This window comes from Passer domesticus, chromosome 3 (assembly GCF_036417665.1).
Source record: "Passer domesticus isolate bPasDom1 chromosome 3, bPasDom1.hap1, whole genome shotgun sequence".
NCBI lineage: Eukaryota > Metazoa > Chordata > Aves > Passeriformes > Passeridae > Passer > Passer domesticus.
In genome coordinates, this window is record NC_087476.1 from 61,533,797 (window position 1) to 61,554,183 (window position 20,387).

The 20,387-nt window shown below is 44.1% G+C and overlaps 1 protein-coding gene across 5 annotated transcripts in view; it reads left to right on the forward strand.

Annotated features, from left to right (window-relative positions):
• Positions 1-3,612: 3,612 nt before the first annotated feature.
• TMEM181 (transmembrane protein 181) overlaps positions 3,613-20,387 on the forward strand; it is a 34,060-nt gene continuing 17,285 nt past the window's right edge. The window contains exons 1-4 of one of the 5 annotated variants that reach the window (XM_064413436.1): positions 11,126-11,485; positions 11,574-11,717; positions 15,471-15,574; positions 19,463-19,518. In XM_064413436.1, the coding sequence (XP_064269506.1) occupies positions 11,683-11,717; positions 15,471-15,574; positions 19,463-19,518 (195 nt within the window). In that variant the 5' untranslated portion in view covers positions 11,126-11,485; positions 11,574-11,682. Of the gene's footprint in view, positions 3,977-10,176; positions 10,245-10,775; positions 10,866-11,125; positions 11,486-11,569; positions 11,718-15,470; positions 15,575-19,462; positions 19,519-20,387 lie in introns of those variants that run through there. The other 4 variants (XM_064413435.1, XM_064413439.1, XM_064413438.1 and 1 more) reach the window with 4 other exon arrangements.

The following is a 20,387-nucleotide window of genomic DNA, read 5'->3' on the forward strand; positions in this document are numbered from 1 at the left end:
TTGATTTCCCTAAGTCATATTCCTTTTAATACCAGTGGGATATTTAAGTTAATAAATGCCACTGGTAATTATTATTCCAAGTGCAGTTGGCATTTGAAAGCCAGTAATCAGAGTGAAACACCATATAAAATGTTAATTTATATATAGGACAGGCAATTTAGTCATGCTCCCATTTCAATCTTCCCATTGCTCTCAAGTGACAGTCGAGAGAAAAGCAGCCCATACCAAGAGGGACACAGAGCATGAGCAGGTGTGATCAGCATTCCTCGTTGTCTTCCTTGAAATCACATCACAAGAGATTCTTCTTCAATTTTGATCAAAAGAGATTTTAAATCTTATTTTATTTTCTTGTCCTCACATCTCTTCAAAGCAGGACAGATGCAGGGAAGGTTCATCTCCAAAGAGACAGGGAGAGAGCGATGAGTGTTTCTTGCTGCTGCTGTGAGGGTCAGGCCTGCCAGCTGCAGCCAGCTGTGTAGAGCTTTATTCCTCCCAGCCATGACAAGAGCAGCTGCGGCTCCAAAGCCGCTGTCAGCTCAGAGATGATTTGTTGTGGGTGATCTGTCATGGGCTGTCTCAGCTGTGCTTCTGTGCCACCTCTTCAAAGAAACGAGAAGCTTTGCATCGCAGTGAACACCGCCCTCCTGCCGAGCAACGTCACCTTTCTGTCCCCAGCACGCTGCTGCCATCCTCTTCGTGCACAGCAAGGGCTGCGTGACAACACTTGAGTCACGTCATCGTCACATCGCTGTTAGCTGTGACAAAGCAGTTCTCTGGCAGGAGAAGGCAGTCAAGCCATGATGGCCTGACAAGGCAAGGGTTTACTCTTCCAGAGTAAAGGCAGCAGTGAATAACAGGGCGGGTGGACCAAAGTCCCAAGTTTTCTGTGGGGCTCAGTATGGTTTCGACTCTGTGCCTTGGGGATACTCAGTGACAATGCCCGTATGTGGTGAGACTCGGGCACAAACGAAGCTGTGTAACAGCAGCACGGGTTCCCTTATCTTGGCAGTCAATGCAGATGTGTGCTGTTTCTGTGTCATCTGATGTGCCCATCCTTAATTCCATGTGGAAGGAAAAAGGCAGTTGCTCCTTTCAGCCAGCAGCTGCCACTACTGCCTTTCTCTGTCTCAAAACAGTTTTGAGGGAGAAAGTGTTTGTTATGCAGGAAGACTTCTGTTTGTTTGAGGGGTTTGTTCCTTTACTAGAATAAAAAAAAAAAAAAAGAAAAAAAAAAAAAAAAAAAGGGAAAGAAGAAGACTTAAGTTGGCAGCATTTATTCCCTTAACTTCTCAGCACCAGCTGCTATTTCTTCTGAAAGAGTGCAGAGTAATAACCCTGGTGCTTTTCCATGGATTGCTAAGCTTTGTATTTAACCACTACCACAGTATAATGCATGTGGCTGATGATGGAAAAGGCTCACTATACACAGGGGGGGAACCAGGAAGAAAATGAGAAGGGGGATTTCTGATAAGCTCCACCCTCAAAAATAAACTCTTTCCAGGTTATGTGATACGATGCAGTGCAGATGTTGAGTTTGGTTACATCTTAGTCTTAGACTCTTGGGGCTTTTCTCTCCCTCATGAAGTCCAGAAGCACTCAGGGGATGAATTGAGTTCCAGATGCTTGAATTCTGACTGAGATTTGTCAGACTCTCAGCAGCACTTTAGATCGGTTTGTTCTTAGGTGCGTTTTGATGCTGCCCCTTTTTTATCACGTGCTGTGAAAATCAGCAAAATCAGGCTGACACAGAAGGTGCTGTGCTTGGATAGATGAGATGAGGTGCCCTGAAATGAGCAGGGTAAGTCATGCCCCAGTGCTGGTTATCTGCTGGTTACTCTTGCACCTTATTTGCAAAGCTGTCTATGAAACCTTGGCCTCCCTTTGCTTTTGCTTAAGTTGTGCTTCCTGCAGAACCAAACACATTTCAAACACAGGCCAGTCTGTGCTGTGACTGCACTGGACAGGAAAGACAGACACCCAGTCATGGGAGAAGCATGATCTGTTAGGTCTGCAGGGCTGGGTAAGTGAGCAGCAAGCTGAAATTCATCAGATATCAGATCTTCACAAAAGAAAATATTGGCAGTTTTAATAGTGTTTGTTCAATATTAAAAATATGTTTTAATGCTTCTCTTGTTTACTAAAATGAGGAAACCTGAAACTTCTTTGATGAAAAGGTTTGGATGTAAGCCAATTTTTTTTTACCTTAAAAATGTTACTTAGGAATTGCATACAGCCCCGAGTACTGCTTGTTTTGTCAATGTATTGAAGTGTTGTGGAGATTCAAAATGCATTCTTGACCTCTTTAGAGTCTTTTGAGTGTTTAATGTGGACCACAATGTGAATATACAGTTGCTTGTGTCTTCCCACAAGTTTTGCTATTCACAAGCCTAATTTTAATCCCATAATAGCTGGTATTTGTTGGTTGAAATGCTGTTTGGTTTTTTTGATAGCAGAAGTTGGTGGGTTAATATGTGGTCAATGCTAACACCTTCTCTGTGAGTAACCTGCCACAGAAGGTGTGGAACCCTCCCATGGCATTTGAGGTGTAGGGAGACAAACACCACTGGAAGCCAGCCTGGATGATGTTCAGCACAACAAAGAACATTGTGTGTCTGGAATGATGCTGCTCTGGGCCCTCAAAAAATGAACAAACCAACCAGAAAACCCTTTTTTCTCTGGCTTAAATGTGCACGTGGATTTTATCCTGTGCTATGTCTTCTCAAGCTTAGAAATATTCATAGGTAGAAAATAGAAATTCTTGGTCAGAGATGAACCTTCCTTTCTCCCCCACCTGCTGGGGAAGATGAGTTGTCTGCCCCTCTCCCACTGCACCACCAGGAGTAACCTCTTGCCAGCAACATTTGTGAGAGATCAATTTAAGTAAAAATGAATGTTCCAGTCTTAGTACGTGTTAAAATACAGACTAAGGGCAAGGCTGGCAAATAACCCAGCCCAGCTTCCTGAATGTCATCAGGGAAGATACTTACATGAGAGGAGCAGTACAGAAGACTTCTATATTTATACCTTCTAGACACAATGATTGCATATCAAGAGTAATATATCAAGAGGAATTTTTGCTTTTAATATGGATATCATCACTGACATTAGTTAGTAGAAATTAAGGCTTCAACTGATTGAATAATTTAAACGAGTTTAAATGTGAATTTGTTTATGACGCAAAGTTTAATATGAATGAAGCTAGCATGGTGCTCTATAAACTGACTAGAGTTCAGTTCCGAGTTTCTGGATTTAGACAATGTAAACAGCGTCATTCTTCGTTTTGGACCATTTACAGTGTCACGACCATGCATGAAAAGTGGATTTAGCATAGGGTTTCTTTTACATACCTGCTACGTTGGGGAAAAGAAGCAATAAAAATCAGGGCATTTATTTTACATAGAGCTGGTGTGCTTTTGAGAACAAAACAGTCTCATAAAAGAAAAAAAAAAGGGAAAAAAAAAAACAACAAAGAAAAACCAAAAGAGAGATTGAGAGCTCGTTGCTTACTTCCCGGCACCGGCCGCCCCTCTCCGTGGTGCTGAAGCGGCTCCCGCCGCCCCCGAGGGTGCGGGCCGTGCGCCGAGAGCCCGCCCTGCATCCTCCGCCCCTGCATCCGCTGCTGCTGCTGCTGCATCCCCCATTCCCGCATCCCTATCCCTGCATCTCCCGCCCCTGCATCGGTGGCCCCTGCATTCGGCCCCTTCCCTGCCTCCCCCATTCCTGCATCCCCCGCTCCTGTATCCGCTCCCCCCGCATCCGCCGCCGCCGCTGCGGCTCCAGCGCCGCGCGGGCTCCGGCGGGGCTCCATGGCGGAGCGCGGGCCCTGAGGCGGCGGCGTGGGCGGCATGGAGGCGGACTTCGCCGCCTTCGGCAGCCCGCTGTGCGGCGAGGTCAAGCGCTTCTGCCGGCGGGTGCGGGAGACGTACCGGGAGATCCAGGAGGACCTGACGCCCTACAAGGATGATCGCTACTACCGGTACGCCGGGCGCGGCTCCGGCCGGGATCGGGGCGTCTCGGGGGCGAGCGGGGGTGGGTGCCGGGCATCATCACACCAGGAGCCCCGGCCGAGCGCCCGGGTCCCGCGGGGCCGCTGCTCGGCCGGGATGCGCTCCGGCAGCGCCCCGCTCGGACAGCCGCTCGCCTCTCTCCCTGCCCCACCTGTAACACCCGCACACAGGCAACTTCCGTCTGCGTCCCTCCCTGCCACGGCTTTTGCACTGCCATGGCAAGCGAGGATGTGTTCTAGAGGCAAAACAATCCTGGAGCAGGGTAAGAATAGATCAGGAAAATGAGAGTGGTGGGCAAAGGTTGAGGTCAGAAGGGACAGATACAATGCGTGGGTACAACCACATTTCTTCAGAGCCTTGCCTCGTGTGCTGTTTCCGCGACTGACAAGTGATGGCTGGAGAGGATGGATCGTTTGAGATTACACAAGGCTAGGAAGGGCTCCAAGGGTGTTGGATGCTTTGGTTATAAATGAAAGGAATTTTTGAATTGGAGGAAGTTTCCAAAAAGCTAGAATGAACATCAGGAGAAACAGGTGCTAGGAGCTATGCAGAGAATGGATGCTGTTCAGCTATGCAAGTACAAGTTGAGGAACAGTTATATGACATTTTTGTCTTAAAAGGGTATAGAAATTGTAATCTTTTATAAAATATAAGACATTGTCTTATACACATGAAAAAGATAAATGTACAGCAGAAGCATAAGACCTGAGTTACATCACCTACGTTAGTCAACACTCCAGACCTTGGTGTAAGCTATATCCAATTCTGAACACCACATTTCAAGGGCCTGCGGATGGAAGAGAGGATAAGACAGGGATCTGGATAATCAAAAGTCTTGAAAGCATAGCTTTGAGGAAAATTTGAGATTACTCCCCCAAAAGAACAAACATTGAAGTTGGAGGAATAGGAATTTCTGTAAAGAGAAACTTCACGTTCATCTTAGACAAAACATTACAGAGTAATGCTAACTGAAGTAATAAAAGCTCTTGTTAGACATCAAGAAAAAAAATCTGAATGGGAAGGATGGCAAAACACTACAAGAAAAGATTAGCCAGAGAGATTCCAGCATCTCCATCACTGGAGGGTTTTAAAGACTTTTGACAAACACATGCCAGGAAAGTCTTAGATCTGGCAGATGCTGTCCTAAGACAGAGGGAAAGATGAGGTACCTTGCAAGGTCTCTTTCAGCTCTATTTTACTGTGCATCTGGGCAGTCTGCTTCTGCACAGCACCCCAGCTGTTCTGCTTAAGTGATTTGACTCCAGAATGTGGTTTTTCCCAGTGAAGGGGCAGGTGGTCCATTAGATTGCATTTGTCTCATTATTCACAACATCAAAGAGTCACAGAGCTTGTAAACACTGCCTGACAGCTTGGCAGAGTCTAATAAAACCATGGTCTTTCCTGGCAAAACAGTGGCTCCTTACACTTGAGGAGTGTGGTGTGAGAAGCCATGGGAGGTGATAAGGAGTGATGGAAATGTACCTGTGTGCATCTGGCAGTGCAATAAGGAATATTGGCACTAGAATTGAGAAAGGGGGGAGACATTAACTTGTTGAATTAACAAATAAGAGGTTCTGGGAGAGGCATTTGTTCAGCTTTGTTTCTAGAAAAATCTTGAGCTCTCCAAGATAAACTATTATTCATTCATTTTTATGACCTTAAGACTGTATGGAGGGACTTTCTGCATTGAAAAGAAGCTACCTCAGTGAATCAAATGAGCTTGCAGAGCTAGTGCTAGATTGCCCTTTCTTCAGTGACAATACTCCCAAGAGGTATCAGCTGCTGATCATCTAGAATGAAATGGAGTAACAATGGACTCTGGAAATAATACTTCCTGACTTGCAAGCCATGCTAGTAATTCTCTGCATTCCCAAGATATTAACCTAAGTGACCTGGTGTAAAGTGAGTTTCTGCTACTGCCACTGCATACCTGCTGCTCTGGCCAGTGTTTCCTTTCAGCAGTGTGGATGGATGTAGCAATGACACCTTGCTTTTTAGATTCCTTCTGTGGAGGAGGGCTCCTTGATGCTACCATGCATTCTTCTTACAGGCAACTCCCACTTACAGGAAGGAGAATTAGATTTTTGATCCTCTTGTCCCACTTTTTTTTACTCAGGATATTTGGTCAGGTTATAAATGAGCACACTCTGGGATGCAGTGTAGAGACTTACTGCTCTGACAGCAGATGACAACTCCCCTGCTTCTCTAAGCCATTTTGAGTAGACTATTGGTATGAAAACAGCTTAGTGTTACTAAAACACATTTTTATCTCTTTGACATGCTAGCAGTGAGATATCAAAGCCTATCAGAAGACACCAGGCTTCCCAATTAGCTGACAGATATTTTTCAGTGGGAATTTCATAACTCTATCACCTAGCTGGTGTTGAAGAGTTCAGCTTGCTGGAAACATTTTCACAGGAATTGAAGTGTCTGTCTGATAGACAGGAGAGAGCAGAAGGGTGGCCAAATTGTGGTCTGACATCAGAGTTGCATAACTGCAACATGGCATTCCTGAAAAATCAATTTCTAGGTTAATGAACATGTCCCACTGGCCAATCAGCTTATACAGGGAAGCACAGTGTTGATGCTGAATTTACTAATAATACTCAGAGACTGAGATAAATGCCCTTCAATCTGCCCTGCTTTACACAAGGGATAAACTTTAAACTCCTTTCATGTAATAATATGACATTTTGTACATCAAAAGGAAAAGACTATATATAGGACATCACAAAAAGTATTTTTTAACTTGCAGCTTTAATTAATGCTTGATGTTACACAGACAATCTTCAAACCATGTGGGAAAATTTCACTGACTGTGGTTCTGCTCCTCTGGCAAAAAGACCAGAGAATACCATATAATTTGACTCAGCAATAAAGAGAAGCTGTTCATTTTTCCTTAGAGAATTGGTACCTATGTGCTTCTGAGGAGAAACCTGAAGTTGCTGGAGAAGGCTGTTGTGATAAAATATACATTTCTTCACACCAATATACATCTTCTACCAGGGCTAAAGTGCAAGTCTGTGAGAAGCTGTGGGGTCAGCAAGACCTTGTTGGACATCTGCAGGCAAATTCCTGGAAGGTTCATGCTGCCTTCAGCCTTGACCCAGGCAGGATCTTCAGTGGCTGCTTGGAGCCACAGCTGGTACCCTTCTCTTGTTCTTTTAGGGTCCTGACAACTGGAAGGACCTGAATGGCCTCAAGGAGAAGTATACAGCTAGGGCCAGAAGGCTTGAAACAGAGAGAGGAGGATGAGACTAACACTGTAGCTTCTTGATTGCTTTAAGCTGCCATTAGCTGGCTCTGTGGCTGGAAAAAGCCATCCTAGCTCTATTTCCCTGGTCACACATTTCTGCTCTTTCCTCATCTGACCACAATTAATCCTTTATCTGCACACTGACTGAGCAACTGATTCCTAAGTGACCTTTAACTCAGATTATTTCCATTTTTTGATTCACCACTGCACTGCACTAACATGAGTGCTGGCAAAATTGAAAGAGCTCTAGCTAGAGAGAGGCTGGATTTCTCCTGTTGTCACTGAAGATGTGACTCTGTAGCTGTGAGCCATGAAAGTGTAAACTGGCCATGAAAGTCCAGCTTTAGTGCTAAGGTGCTCGGTTTAAGTAGAATCCCAGCTGAGTGAGCACTCAGCCTCCTCTTGGTAGCTCAGTCTGCCTTCTCTTGCAAGCCTCATTCATCACACACTGTCCAGCTCCTACAGCCGATGAGGCAGGCAGCAGCTTCCCGCACTATTTCATCCCAGAGCAGGTCAGACAAGGCACTGAGTGGCACCTGCTTGGAAGAAGCAGAGTGAGACTGACTGACTCTGTGAAGAGAGAGGAGTTTCACAGTGTCTTCCTTCCAGGTGTTTAGTTTGTGAACTCAGTGCCAAAATTTTCACAAAAATAGCATGAAATGTACACGTTTACAGTGTATTCACAACCCTTTGTAAGCTGGTAGATGGCAAAGAGAAATGTGGTCCCACGGCTAATTGAAGTGAGCTGGATTTCAAGCTCTGCCACCCACACAGTTCTCAAAGTGACTTTTGGCAAGGCTCAGTCTCTTTGTGCTTCAAGTTTCCTACCTACTCAATGAGAAGAACGTAGTTTTGGTTTGAGGATAATGAATTCACGTTAGTGAGACACCTGAGTGCCAGAGGGATTGGAGCAGTGTTTGGAACAGCTCAGTTGTGTGCACATAAATAGAAGTGTAACTACAGAGAGTTGTAACTCCACAACCATGCTTCCCAGAACACTGGAAATGGTCACAGACACGGTAAACACCATTCCATTATTTCTGGTCAGGGAGAACTTGTAGGAGAAGCCTGAAGTGTGCTGAATGCAACACAATGCATGTCATAGTCATCCACGACCTAATGGCCAGTTGTGGCTTGGCAGTGATGATAACTTGTTCTGAGCAGACAACTTTGTTAAGTTGTCCTGATTACTCAAAGCTTTATTTTCTTTCCCCCAGTTAATTCTTGTCTACAGTTTAAACTCTCATTGATTTAAAATGCGTGGACACCTTTTCTTCATCAATTGGTACTACGTATTTCTCAATGCAGCTATTTTTATGAGATTACTAAGTGATCATCAGTGCTGTAAATCACTGATGGGATAAATACCAGCATCAATGACTGAATTAATTCCCAGCATGTTTTTAGGTTTAGTGGTGTTACACAAGAGTGGTATACTGGGCCCCACAGGTCAAGTAATGACATATGTCAAGTAATGACATAACTGGCCCCAGAGTAATGGAATAAAAGGAATAATATTATTAATCCTAAGGACTTTTAAAAAGGAAATGCAATAAGACCATTGTATCATCTAAGTAAGCTTTTAATGAGGTTATTTAACTGTTGAAGAGATAATTTTTAAATTATTCGTTGACTGATCTATCTAAGCATTTCTATGGGGGTCATCCCAAAGTGGCTCTGCCTTCTGTATATGACAAACACCAAAGCCAGGCAGTTACTCTGAATTTTATTCAAGACTTCACATCAGCTATTCCCACGTTTTAGTAACTGCAGTGCTGCCTTTCTATGAGCAGATGTTAGAGCTATCAAAAATGAGTACAAAACATAGTTTGTCTAACCCTTATACCTTCCTACTCTTTACCATCACTACCCAGGTTGTCAATCTTTGTTACCCAGTCTTAGGACATTTAACAGAAATTCAGAACAGAAATCCAACTTTATCTTAACATTGTGCAAGAACAGAACACTGTTGGGTGTGAAGTAGAGATTTTTATTACATAGTGTGTTTAAAGTAGTCGCTTACTCCTAGGATTTAATTTCTGTTGCTCGTGAGCTGACTGAATTCTCTGCAAACACGACACATCAGTCACATCCTTTGAATGCCACAAAGCTTTGTGCAGATGACTGCAGTGACAGCCTTTTAATTCCACTGAAAGAGCTGGGAAAAAAAATCGTTCATGACCCAGGTGGCACTAAACATGTGCGTGCTCAGCATGGATATGTCACACTGTGCCTTTTGCCTAAAATGGACGGGTTTAGACTGGATTCAGAACCACTTCTCTGTCCTAAGTATTTTCTGTTTATACAGTTTAATTTCCCTTTGCAACCTGTGGTTGCTACTGCTACAGCACCAGCTGACAAAGCGCACTGGAAATGTGGAAAATACTGCTGTTACCCTGACACAATTACATGTTTGGCCTCATAACCAACAGTATGAGGTTCAACACCAAACGCTGGGCTCTACACTTTGGCCACAACTCCATGCAGTGCTGTAGGCTGGGAGAAGAGTAGCTGGGAAGTGGGAAAGGACCTGTGGAGGCTGTGGAAAGGACCTGTGGCAGCTGAACATGAGCCAGCTGTGCCCAGGTGGCCAAGAAGGCCGATGGCATCCCAGCCTGGATCAGCAGTGATGTGGCCAGCAGGAGCAGGGCAGGGATTGTCCCCCTGTACTCAGCACTGGTGAGGCTGCGCCTCAAATCCTGTGCTCAGCTCTGGGCCCCTCACTACAGGAAGGACATTGAGGGGCTGGAGCGTGTCCAGGAAAGGGCAACGGAGCTGGGGAAGGGTCTGGAGCACAAGTGCTGTGAGGAGCAGCTGAGGGAGCTGGGGGTGTTTAGCCTGGAGAGGAGGAGGCTCGGGCAGGCCTCATGGCTCTGCAGCCCCCAGACAGGAGGCTGCAGCCAGGCGGGGGTTGGTCTGTTCTCCCGGGGAACCAGCCACAGGACAAGAGGAAACGGCTTCGCGCTGCACCAGAGGTTCAGGTTGGACATCAGGAGGATTTTTTTCACAGAAAGGGTGATTAGGTATTGGAACGGGCTGTCCAGGGAGGCGGTGAAGTCACCATCTTTACAGGTGCTTAAGGAAAGACTGACGTGGCACTCCGTGCCATGCTGCAGCAGACACGGTGGTGTCAGGTCACAGGTTGGGCTCGGTGATCTTGGGGATCTCTTCCAAACTAGCTTGTTCCCTGATTGTGTGTTACTGCGATTTTGAGCCCGCAGCGCTGGGCAGGCCAGGACCAGCCGTGTGCCGGCGCTGCAAGCCGGCTCACCAAAGATCAGCGGTGCCGCACTCCCTCCCGAGGGGTCCCTCCCGAGGGGTCCCTCCCGAGGGGTCCCTCCCGAGGGGTCCCTCCCGCAGCCCCGGCGGAGCGCGGGCCCGTGTCCCCCGGGGCCCGTGTCCCCTCGGGCTCGCCGTAGCTGCTCCCCCGCCCCTCCCCGGCAGCTCCCCCGCGGCCGGGGCGCGGCGGAGCCCGTGACGTGTGCGGGGCCGCGTGGCGGCCGCGCGGTGACGCACGCGGAAGGCGGCGCGCGGCGCCGGCGGTGCCACGGCGGCGCGCGGCGGAGGTGCGGGCGGCGCGCGCGCGGCGCCGCGATGGAGCCGTGAGTGGGGGCGGGGCGCGGGGGGCGCGGGCCTGAGGGGCGCCGGCTCGCTCGGCTCCGGGTCCGGGTCCGGGTCCGGGAGAACGGACTGCCGGCTCTGAGCGGGGAGCCGAGTGCTGTCGGTGACAATCACGGAACGGGCAGGCTGGGAGGCGCCGCGGTCATTGGCCGTCTGGCGCAGGCTGCCCGCGCGGGCAGGGTCAGCCCTGCCGCACGTGGCGCGGGATTGTGTCCTGACGGGACTGCCCGGGGAGGGAGACCCTCCGCCTCTGTGGGCGATTTAATTCAGTTTATGCGTGCTGTCCTCGTTAAGGGAAGCAGCTCGCCGAGGGTTAAATGAGTGTTTGTGAGGTTGTGTTCGCCGCTCAGAGCCCCGAGGGTGTCTGTCCCTTTCTTTAGGTGAATGCTGTGAGTTTGCCTTTTACATAGCCAATAAAACCTCCCTCCACGCCCGGTATCTTCACTCTCAGATTGTTTGTTGAAGGGAAAAGGAAAAACTTGTTTTCCCGGATATTTCCTGGCATGGACAGAGCCGATAGCTGTGATTAATTATTCATACTTAAATGAATACAACGATCAACAACTAAAAAACCAAACCCACCCCGTGCACGCATACAGAGGTAAAGCATAGCCGTGTTTATCTGTCAGCTGTCATGTAGCAGTTCTGTATAGTACTGACAATGTTAATTTTATGCCTCTTTTGTGCAGTCGTGTGCTGCCTCATTAGCTATCAAGCCTTGTGGAATACATTTGCAAGAAGAAATTCAAGGTCTTCTGAGGGACACCAAAGCAGGCAACGTATTTAAACCATGAGCAAATGCAGAGTGTGTGGATAGTCCCAGTACTGTCAACGTAGGTAGAATATATAATTATTCAAATCAAAGTGGGTTTGATGGTTCTATTTGGGAGTGAGCCTAAAATAGGGAAGAGCAGTTGGAGGCAAAGATGTTGAGGCTAGGATTTCAGAAAAGCTGCTGTGCATAAAAGCGAGCTGTTTCTGATTTTAATATTGACTCTGTACCTACCTACTGCTTAATCTCAGTTTCACCACAGCTTTTCCTTCTTTAAAGTCAGTCTTTAGTGAAAACTGTTATATAACAGGCTCTGTTTTTCATGATGGTCTTCATTAAAGACTTTGTTGTGCAGTCATGAGTAGTGATTGAAGATGAGGAATATCCTGAGAGGTGTTTTGCTGACCCTTTTGAGACAAAGCTTTACTCCAAAAGCACAATGTAACCCACCTTTATGTCTCATGTATGAATGGCTGCTGAAAGACTGCAGTAGTTATGAGTGTGTGTTTCCAAGGTTAACTCTGTCACAGGCTGCACTAGAGCAGTTTAGTTTTACTGACTGCTATCTGAGGTGTGTAAGTACACTATTTTTCTGCTTGTATCTCAGTGTTTTCTCCTCCTTTGCAGTCAGTTTCAGACATAAGTTAATTATAAACCACTCTGAATTAGGGTAAAGCTGAGTGTAGGTGGTAAAAGCTGCCTGAAAGACCTGCAGACAGCTGGATGCCTAGTCCTGAGCTTTGGACTGCTGTGGTTGGGCTGATTAAAGTATCTTCCACTTTGCTTGGTAAAGCAAAGCAGAGTTCTTTACTTGTTTGAACAGGTGTATCCAGAGGCAGTAATCTTTTCTGATTTTCCTATAAATGTATTTCCAACATTTCATTCTTTCTTGGGCATTTCAAATGTAAGATACAGCCTGTCAGTGAGGCATCACCAACTTGCACTTGCATATATTCATAAACTTTACATCATCTCTTTCCAGAAGGCAGGTGTTAAACAATGAACTCATGGGAAGGTGATTTTGCCTGCTTTGTGTGTCAGCTGGTGATAGGTGCAGTGAGGCACTTAAACCTGCACAAGGAAGTTCTGCGGCTGCGGCGAGGGGCAGTGGAGCGTGCCTCACCCGATGGGAATGCTGTAATTTTGTGGTGTGCCCCATGGGAAGTGCAGTTAAGATTTGGCTGAGTTCTTACCTGCAAGTGTCTGTGTTGCCTTGCAGACCTCTAAAGCAGCACATTCAGTCAGTGGCTTGAATGGGACTTGAGGAGTACAGGTGTGAAGAGAGGAGAGCACCATGGGGTGTGTCCCTGCTCTCTGTGTCTCCACTCTAGGCTGGCTGCAGCATCCCTGCTGGTAGGTAGCTGTGCACTTACCCATTCCTAGGTGTTGCAGCATCTGGAGCACAGCTGGAATAAAGAATGAGCCAACGTCTGGAACGTGTTTCTTCAAAAGCTCACAAGCACATCTACTCTGGCTTATGAGTAAACCAAGGTGCTGATTGCCAGTGGTTGTGACACTCTTGGCTGGGTGAGGAACTGGTGGCTTTCCTGTAAGGAGTGTGGAGAGGGAGCTGCTTTTCATGTCCACATCATGCATTTTGAAACGTCTGCAAAAACTTTGAAATTAGGAAACTTAACAAAAGAGCCAAGAACACGCACAGCAAGTCAGAAGTGTCCTGCATCAGCCTGTAGCTGTCAAGTGGATGCCCACTTGTCAGCTATGCTCAAGCCATGGACTTTCCTGTGTGGAGAGATCCTCAGTATGTGCTCTGCCATGAAGCATTTGGTATCCACCTGAACTCTTACAGTTAATTTAGGCATGTCCACATTTTATGTACTGCTTTTATGTATCAGGGATTTTCTTGTTACAATTAATACTTTGGTATCTCAAGATAATAACCCATACTTGGTGCACTCAGGTAGACAGGGAATACCAGGTCATGTCTGGAACTGAAGAAGCCCCTGGAGCTGATGGAAACATGCACCTTAGTTGTTTTAGAACTGGTATGGATTTAATAGCTTTAACATGGTTTAAGTGCCTGAAGGCAGAGGTTTTAAGACATTGATATAAGAAAAATACTGCAGTTACATCCCTGCAAAAGTTGAGCAGACAAGTTCTGGTTTGAAATGCTTCTATTAATTGGCATTTTAAAAAGTCAGCTTAAAACCCTATTTGTCTGTGAGGCTTCTGTGTGGTGATCTGATATTGCTTATATGGTAATTACTTGGTCATTTCATGTATGCTTTGCCTTTTTTGGCTGTACAGTCAGCTGTTCTGACCCCTGCACTGATGCAAAGTTTCTGCTGTGTGTGAAGGTGTGTGGCAAGTGTTTTGCAGGTGCTGTGCCTGCAGTCCTGCACAGCCAGTTTGTGCAGGCTTGTAACATTTGCAGCTACTGGCGTGCAGTTCTCCTTACTTCTGTGGGGTTTTCCTCCCTTCCCCACCTCCTTTCTGCCTTAATAAATTAAGGTTTGGATCTCTCAAACTTTACAGTAAAGAAATAATTCAGATTGGTTTTGGTAGTGCTTTATTTGGTGAAAATGCAGTGATTCTCAAAGAAAACATAGGTTGTTGTTATTAAATCCTTTCACTGGTTTTAAGTGAGTTGTTTGCCTTGCTTTAAGGGCTGCCATGCATGCAGCAAGTGGTACCTGTTCCCAGAGTTCAGGCTGGGTTTATGGGGAGGATTTCACCACCTCTTCTGCAATTCTTTGTTAATGTGGTGAACCAGTAAGAGCACCATTCAGCTGGTGAAAAGAAGAAAGAAGTTTTATTCCAAGCTAAAAGGGAGTGCTGTAATTAAAGTATTAAGGTTTTATTTCTTTCCATGATGGTACTCATACAAATTTATTGAAAAACACCACAACCAGCCCATCAGCCCCCCCAGTTCTGCAAGCTTTCCCATATGAACTGTGCAGATTGCTATGATCATATCTCCTGGAACAGCAGTAGAAAGTCAGGTATGTGGTGGCTCAGTTATGGTGTATCTCAAGAGGAAATGTGTGCAATACTCTGAAACATGGCGGGTTTGTCCACCTTACGGAAGATTAGTTTTTTGATCATATTTCCCTTAGGCTAACAGAACTGGGAGTTACCTGTTTTCCAGGGAATGCAGTTGGTATTTTCAATGCACACCCACACCCCTGCTCCCATTTTGTCTTTATCCTAATGATAACCACCAAGGCATAGTGCAGGAGATGTCATTGCTTGTGTGTGTATTTGTATGTAGGTGTCCAATAGCAAACTTGAGTTCAGGTTTTTATATACCAAGCTTTGCTGGAGCTCAGACAAGAGTTCAGAGCCTGAGCATGCACATCTAGCAGTCTGCCCTACTCCTTGTTAGGGGTGATCCTGCTAGGTTGAAGCATATTTATAGGGTACAGAGAATTCATCAAGGTCCTGTGCAGGTATCCAAGCTGTTGGTGATGTCTGTCCCTTTAGATTAAGCTCTCATTGCAGGAGACATAGGGTCTTGGATGTTTAAGTTATTGATGTATGAAATAACAAAAAGAACTTTTTCTCCCTTTAGGAAATGCTTTCTGTTGCACAAGTGTTAGGACAGTAGAAAACCCTAACATTAAAAATAAGGCAAAATTAATACATTTTGGAGCACAGATGTGTGCATGCATACATGTGTTTAATAATTCCTGTTATCTTTGCTCTATGAAGCAGCATTAATACCTTTTTTCTAAATGTTACATGTTACTTCAGCATTTGGTTTAATTTTCTTTGTTGAAGAATGAATGGGGTTTATTTTGTGCCCCTTTAGAAAAATGACAGACACTAATTCTGTGGTTTCTTTTGCTTCCTGTAGGCTGGCCCCAATGCGATTGTATACACTGTCCAAAAGGCACTTTGTTCTGGTCTTTGTAGTATTCTTTATTTGTTTTGGTCTGACAGTCTTCATAGGAATAGCAGGTAAGGATGTTCTCTTTTTAAAAGATTACAGTTCTCATTATACTTTGTTGGTGTTTACAGATGTATTTAAATGCTAATGAGCTTACTGCCCCTGAGATGTCAGAGGAAGCCTTTGTCTTTACAGGGACAGGGAAGTTTTTCTTCCATCTCACTTTTTCACAGAAGTAATACCTACAAAGACTTGGTATTTGCAACTGCTTTGCAGCAGGGGAGAGTCAATAAAATGAAACAAGTAGCTTCATTGCAACATAGTTTTTCATCAGACTGCTGCATTAATTGTTTTTCTTTGTATTTCTATATGTAAAGTGGTAGTGCTAATACTTGATTTCCTGTGAGGAAACTGATAACTGTTTGTAAAACCTTCTAAATGTTTGGGTGATAGATGCTACATAAATACCAAATATTTTAGTGTAAAAATATGAACTTCACTTGTCAAACATATATGAGTTTAGGTCTCTGGTTTCAGAGATCTTTGTGAGAGTCCTGACATGACCTGGGAGGCTAAGCACATAAAGCCTGGGTACTCATCCTGGAGATCAGAGAGATTTGTGGTAGTCTGGGCAACAAAGATGCAGTGTCACTAGGGAGTTGAAAAGCAGGGGGCCTTCTTTATTTCATGCCAGAGGGCTTTTCCAGGGCTAAAACATACTTGAAAAAAAAAGCCAGTGTGCTCTCCTAGCAGTGTTAAATATACTGATGCTCTGCTGTCAGAAGAGCTTTATTGATACAGAAGTGACAGGGAGAAGGAAAGTGACTGGAACTCATTAAGAACCCACCCCTATATAGTAATTACTTTAGGTTGTTACCATCTTCCTCTACTTTACTGCTGACTTCCACATCACTTGGCATGTCCAGTGTGTTCCCCTGTGTCCCTCTCTGACACTTTTGGACATGTTGGGTTTTCTCCACCTCTGCCCTGTCCTTCACCTCCTTCAGAGTGAGAAGGGCTCCCAGACCTCAGAGCTATCCAGTCCTGCCTGACTTGGAAAGAAGGGTGGGTTAATTGAAGGCAGCTGTTTGGGCTTTTTATACCCATCTGTGCCTTGTAGGCAGTACATTTTTCATAATAGCCTTCAATAATAAAATTTGTCTGTGAAATAAAATCTTCTTTCCTGCTGTTTGATTTATTCTAACAGCCAAAGATCTAAATTGGCTTTCAGTTCATAAAGGTTAACCGCTGATATTCCTGTGACTTGCTGAAGGATGCTGAAAGGCATATTTGGCCACTAAAATACTGCATCAACACATTTGCAAAAGTGCATTTTATGTTAAAGGTGGGGGGGGATTAATTATTTAATTTGGTGTAACTGGGCTATTGGCTTTAAAATTGAACAATATTTGTAGTTGTGTACTTACACTGCCAGGCTGCAAGAAATGAAAAAAGTTGTTTTATGTAAGACTAGGGAATGCTCCTGGAAGAGAAAACTGAGTGATTTTTTTCCTAATCAGTAGCAGAACCTGAGAGGGAGCTGTGCTGGAGTATTGTGTCTGCATGCAGAGTAATCTGGTGGTATGGTTACCTTTGGCCCAGGGGACTTGGCTGCTGCAAGCAGCACTTGGTCATCTGTACCATGCTGTGGTCCCAGGCCTTGCCTGTGATCCCCTTCAGGAACTGGCATGGCTGTGGGATTCCTGTCCTTGTAAGACTCGTTTGCTGGATAGATGGGTTCATTATTATAACTTAAATGTTTTTAAAAGAATGCTGTTTACCTTGGGTGGAGATCCACTGAACAATTACTGTGATATTCCTCACAGCTTTTGTTGACAGCTGCTTGCTTCCTGTGAATAGAAGGAGGGGCCCTAACAACAGAATTCTCCCTCATTAAAGGGTACAGTCTGAGAAAAGCTCACCAAACCCACTAAGTAAATGAAAGTATGGGAGATATATCCATATTTTCTGTGCTACTCAAATGTGCCATTGCCCACACTCAACATCTATACCTGCAGTTTGGGAAGCCTGGCAGAAGTCTTGATTTTCATCTGAGAAATCAATATAGTTTGATCAGAGACGGATGCTGCTCCTACAGCTCTTGTAACCCAAAACAGACTTATTTGGAGTTTTCTCCAAGTTGCAATCACTTTCTTTCTCTTTTCATAATGGGTCTGTGTTATCTTTGGGGTGAGACAAATTCAAAGAAAATCCAAGGTGCAGAACTCATTTTCTGTAGCTGTGCAGTTCATCAGCTCAGGATAGTTCTTTGTCTTTATCTGTTATTATGTTAAGTGAGCAAGACTAAAAGAAAACCAGTAACTTTTAAATTAGTCTCCATTTGTTAGTGATGCAGCCACAGCTTTATATATTGCTTCCTAGAGAGGAAGCAGTTATAGCACTGGAGCTTCATTATTTGTTTGGTTGCTGTTCTTAAGAGCTTTCACTGTGATTTCTTTGTCCCAATATTGGTTCATATCTTCCAATCAAAAAAATAAAAACCCTTAAAAAAGGCTAATTCCAGTTGTTTTGTCAAGACTCAATTACTGATGTATGATGACTTACCAACTATGAACACCTACTGAAAATCAGTTTTGTTTTTTAAAGCAAAAAATGCCTTTCAAAAATCTGGTTTATATGTACTTGAGAGCTGAAAAGACTGATACAGAACTGACTTTATAGTGGTGGCTGTTAGTGATGTTCCACTGCAATTCTAATATGAAGTTCTGGCTGTGATGGCTGAAATTCTTAATTTTCCCTTTAAGACTGTAAGGTTAGTATTGTTACTAGAGTGGTTGTAGCAGCCCCAGCAGTGCTGCATGTTTAGAGCTGTCATGACAGCTAACCTGTCTTGGACAGAGTGATCCTATGCTGCTCATTTGTAAACTTCCTTCATTTCTCTTCTTTCTTTGTACTAACTTTGAAATGTTTGGTCTGTGTGAGAAACTGCTTTTCTTGCATAATTTTTATAATACTGAGTTTGTGATTGAAAGAGCATATTTTGAGATTTAGAAAATTCCTTTAAATTGCCAGACCAATTGCCAGACACAGGGAGAGACCATTTGGACAGAGGGATCTTCCTGGCCCAAATACAGGTTTATATGTCTTGCTTATGTGCCTGCCTGCCAGACATCTTCTCTGTGTGTGTTCACAACCTGCTGTATAGACACAGATGATTTCCTGCTCTTCCCTGTCACTTTCCTGGTTTAGTCCTTTCATGTTTTGTGTACATAAAAACACAAACACATATTCCTCTTGATCTCAGTGCCCTATGCTCTTGCGAGCCTAAAGGGAAATTGTACCACTCTCTGGAACCACCTTATCAGGGGTTACAAAGAAGATGGGGCTTTTCTCAGAGGTGCAACACAAACTGGAGCACAAGAAATTCCAGTTAGGTATTAGGAAATTTTTCTTACTGTAATGGGAGTTAAATACTGGAACAGGTTTCCCAGACAGGTTGTGGGAGTCTCTGTCCTTAAAGATGTTAAAGACTTAACTGGATATGGCCCTCAGCAGCCTCATCTTATTAAACAAGGGGGTTCTGTAACTGAGTGCTTTCATGACTGCATTCCCATAAAATCCTGGGAGATACATATACATATATAGAGAGATACAGATAGATAGAGATATGAATAAAAAACAACTACTAAAATTGTAGTAGTTTGGAGTACACATTCAGGGCTTTTGATGTGGAGTTCTTGATTTATAATTTACTTTATTTAATAATGCATAGAAATACCATGTCAGAGATGCTTAAAGGAACATGAAGGTAAAATTTGTAAATTATATTGAAATATCCAAGTACTTTACCCTTTATCTGAAACATCTGGAAAGTGGAATACTATTTACCTGCTTTGCAGGTGGTATTTTGTACAGTCTTTTGACAACCTATATTTACATCATCACTTGTACGTATACTTCAATATTATATTCTTTCTTCCTTCTTATATATTGTGTAGGTCCTAATGTAATTGAAACTTCTGTAGCAAGAACTGACTTAAATAACAGCCTAAAGGTAAGAGTTAATAAATATTGTTGGATTATATGAATGGCTTTTTTGATGTTAGTAATGTTAAACATTTCTCTCCTTCCCCCTGGTTATTTTAAATATTTAAACTTTTACTGCAGAATGTCTTAGTGGTGCTTTCCAGTTTGAAGCTGAACATGCAATATTGTACTACCACTGTGTTACTTCATGAATAGCCCAGCAGCAATTCCTGGTCTCTTACTGTTGTGAGCAGGTCAGGTAGAGATTTCTGGGGTGTTTCTGCACAGAGGTTTCTGATAAAGAAGCACGTGAGTTTTTCCCTGGTGAATTAGTGTTGGAGATTCTTGCAGAGGGTTCAGAAACAGAAACTGAGAATATGCGTTGAAAAACAATTGAAAAACAATGCACTCAGTGGCAACTAATGCTATCCCTCTTGTGATTTCCCATTCTATCATCTGTAAAGAAATATTTCTTGTTAATTGTTCACTGTCATGTGACCAAGACATGGCATCTGGCTTCCTAAGAGGAACATTCACATATTCTCAAGTGCTTTCATATTTTGGTTCTCAGTTCTTGCATTTTTGTTTGTCAAACAAATATTTAAAGTAATTTTGGGAAAGGGCTAAAAAGGTTTTGTTGTGGTTTTTTTCTCAAATGGCATTTCCTTTAAATACACTGGGACACTTTTTTTTTTTACTCTACCAGTCACCTATTTGTATTTGGATTGATGCAGTACTGTGGGTGGGTTTTATTGTTTTTCAAGCACATCTTAATTTCAAATCAGAGAAGTCTTTCCTGTGTGTAGGTTTTATTTGTTAATGATACCTGTCATTCTTTTGAACTGAATGTGGAAGTTTTAGAAAACCTTGTGGAAAATAGGGCTTTTTTGTAATTAT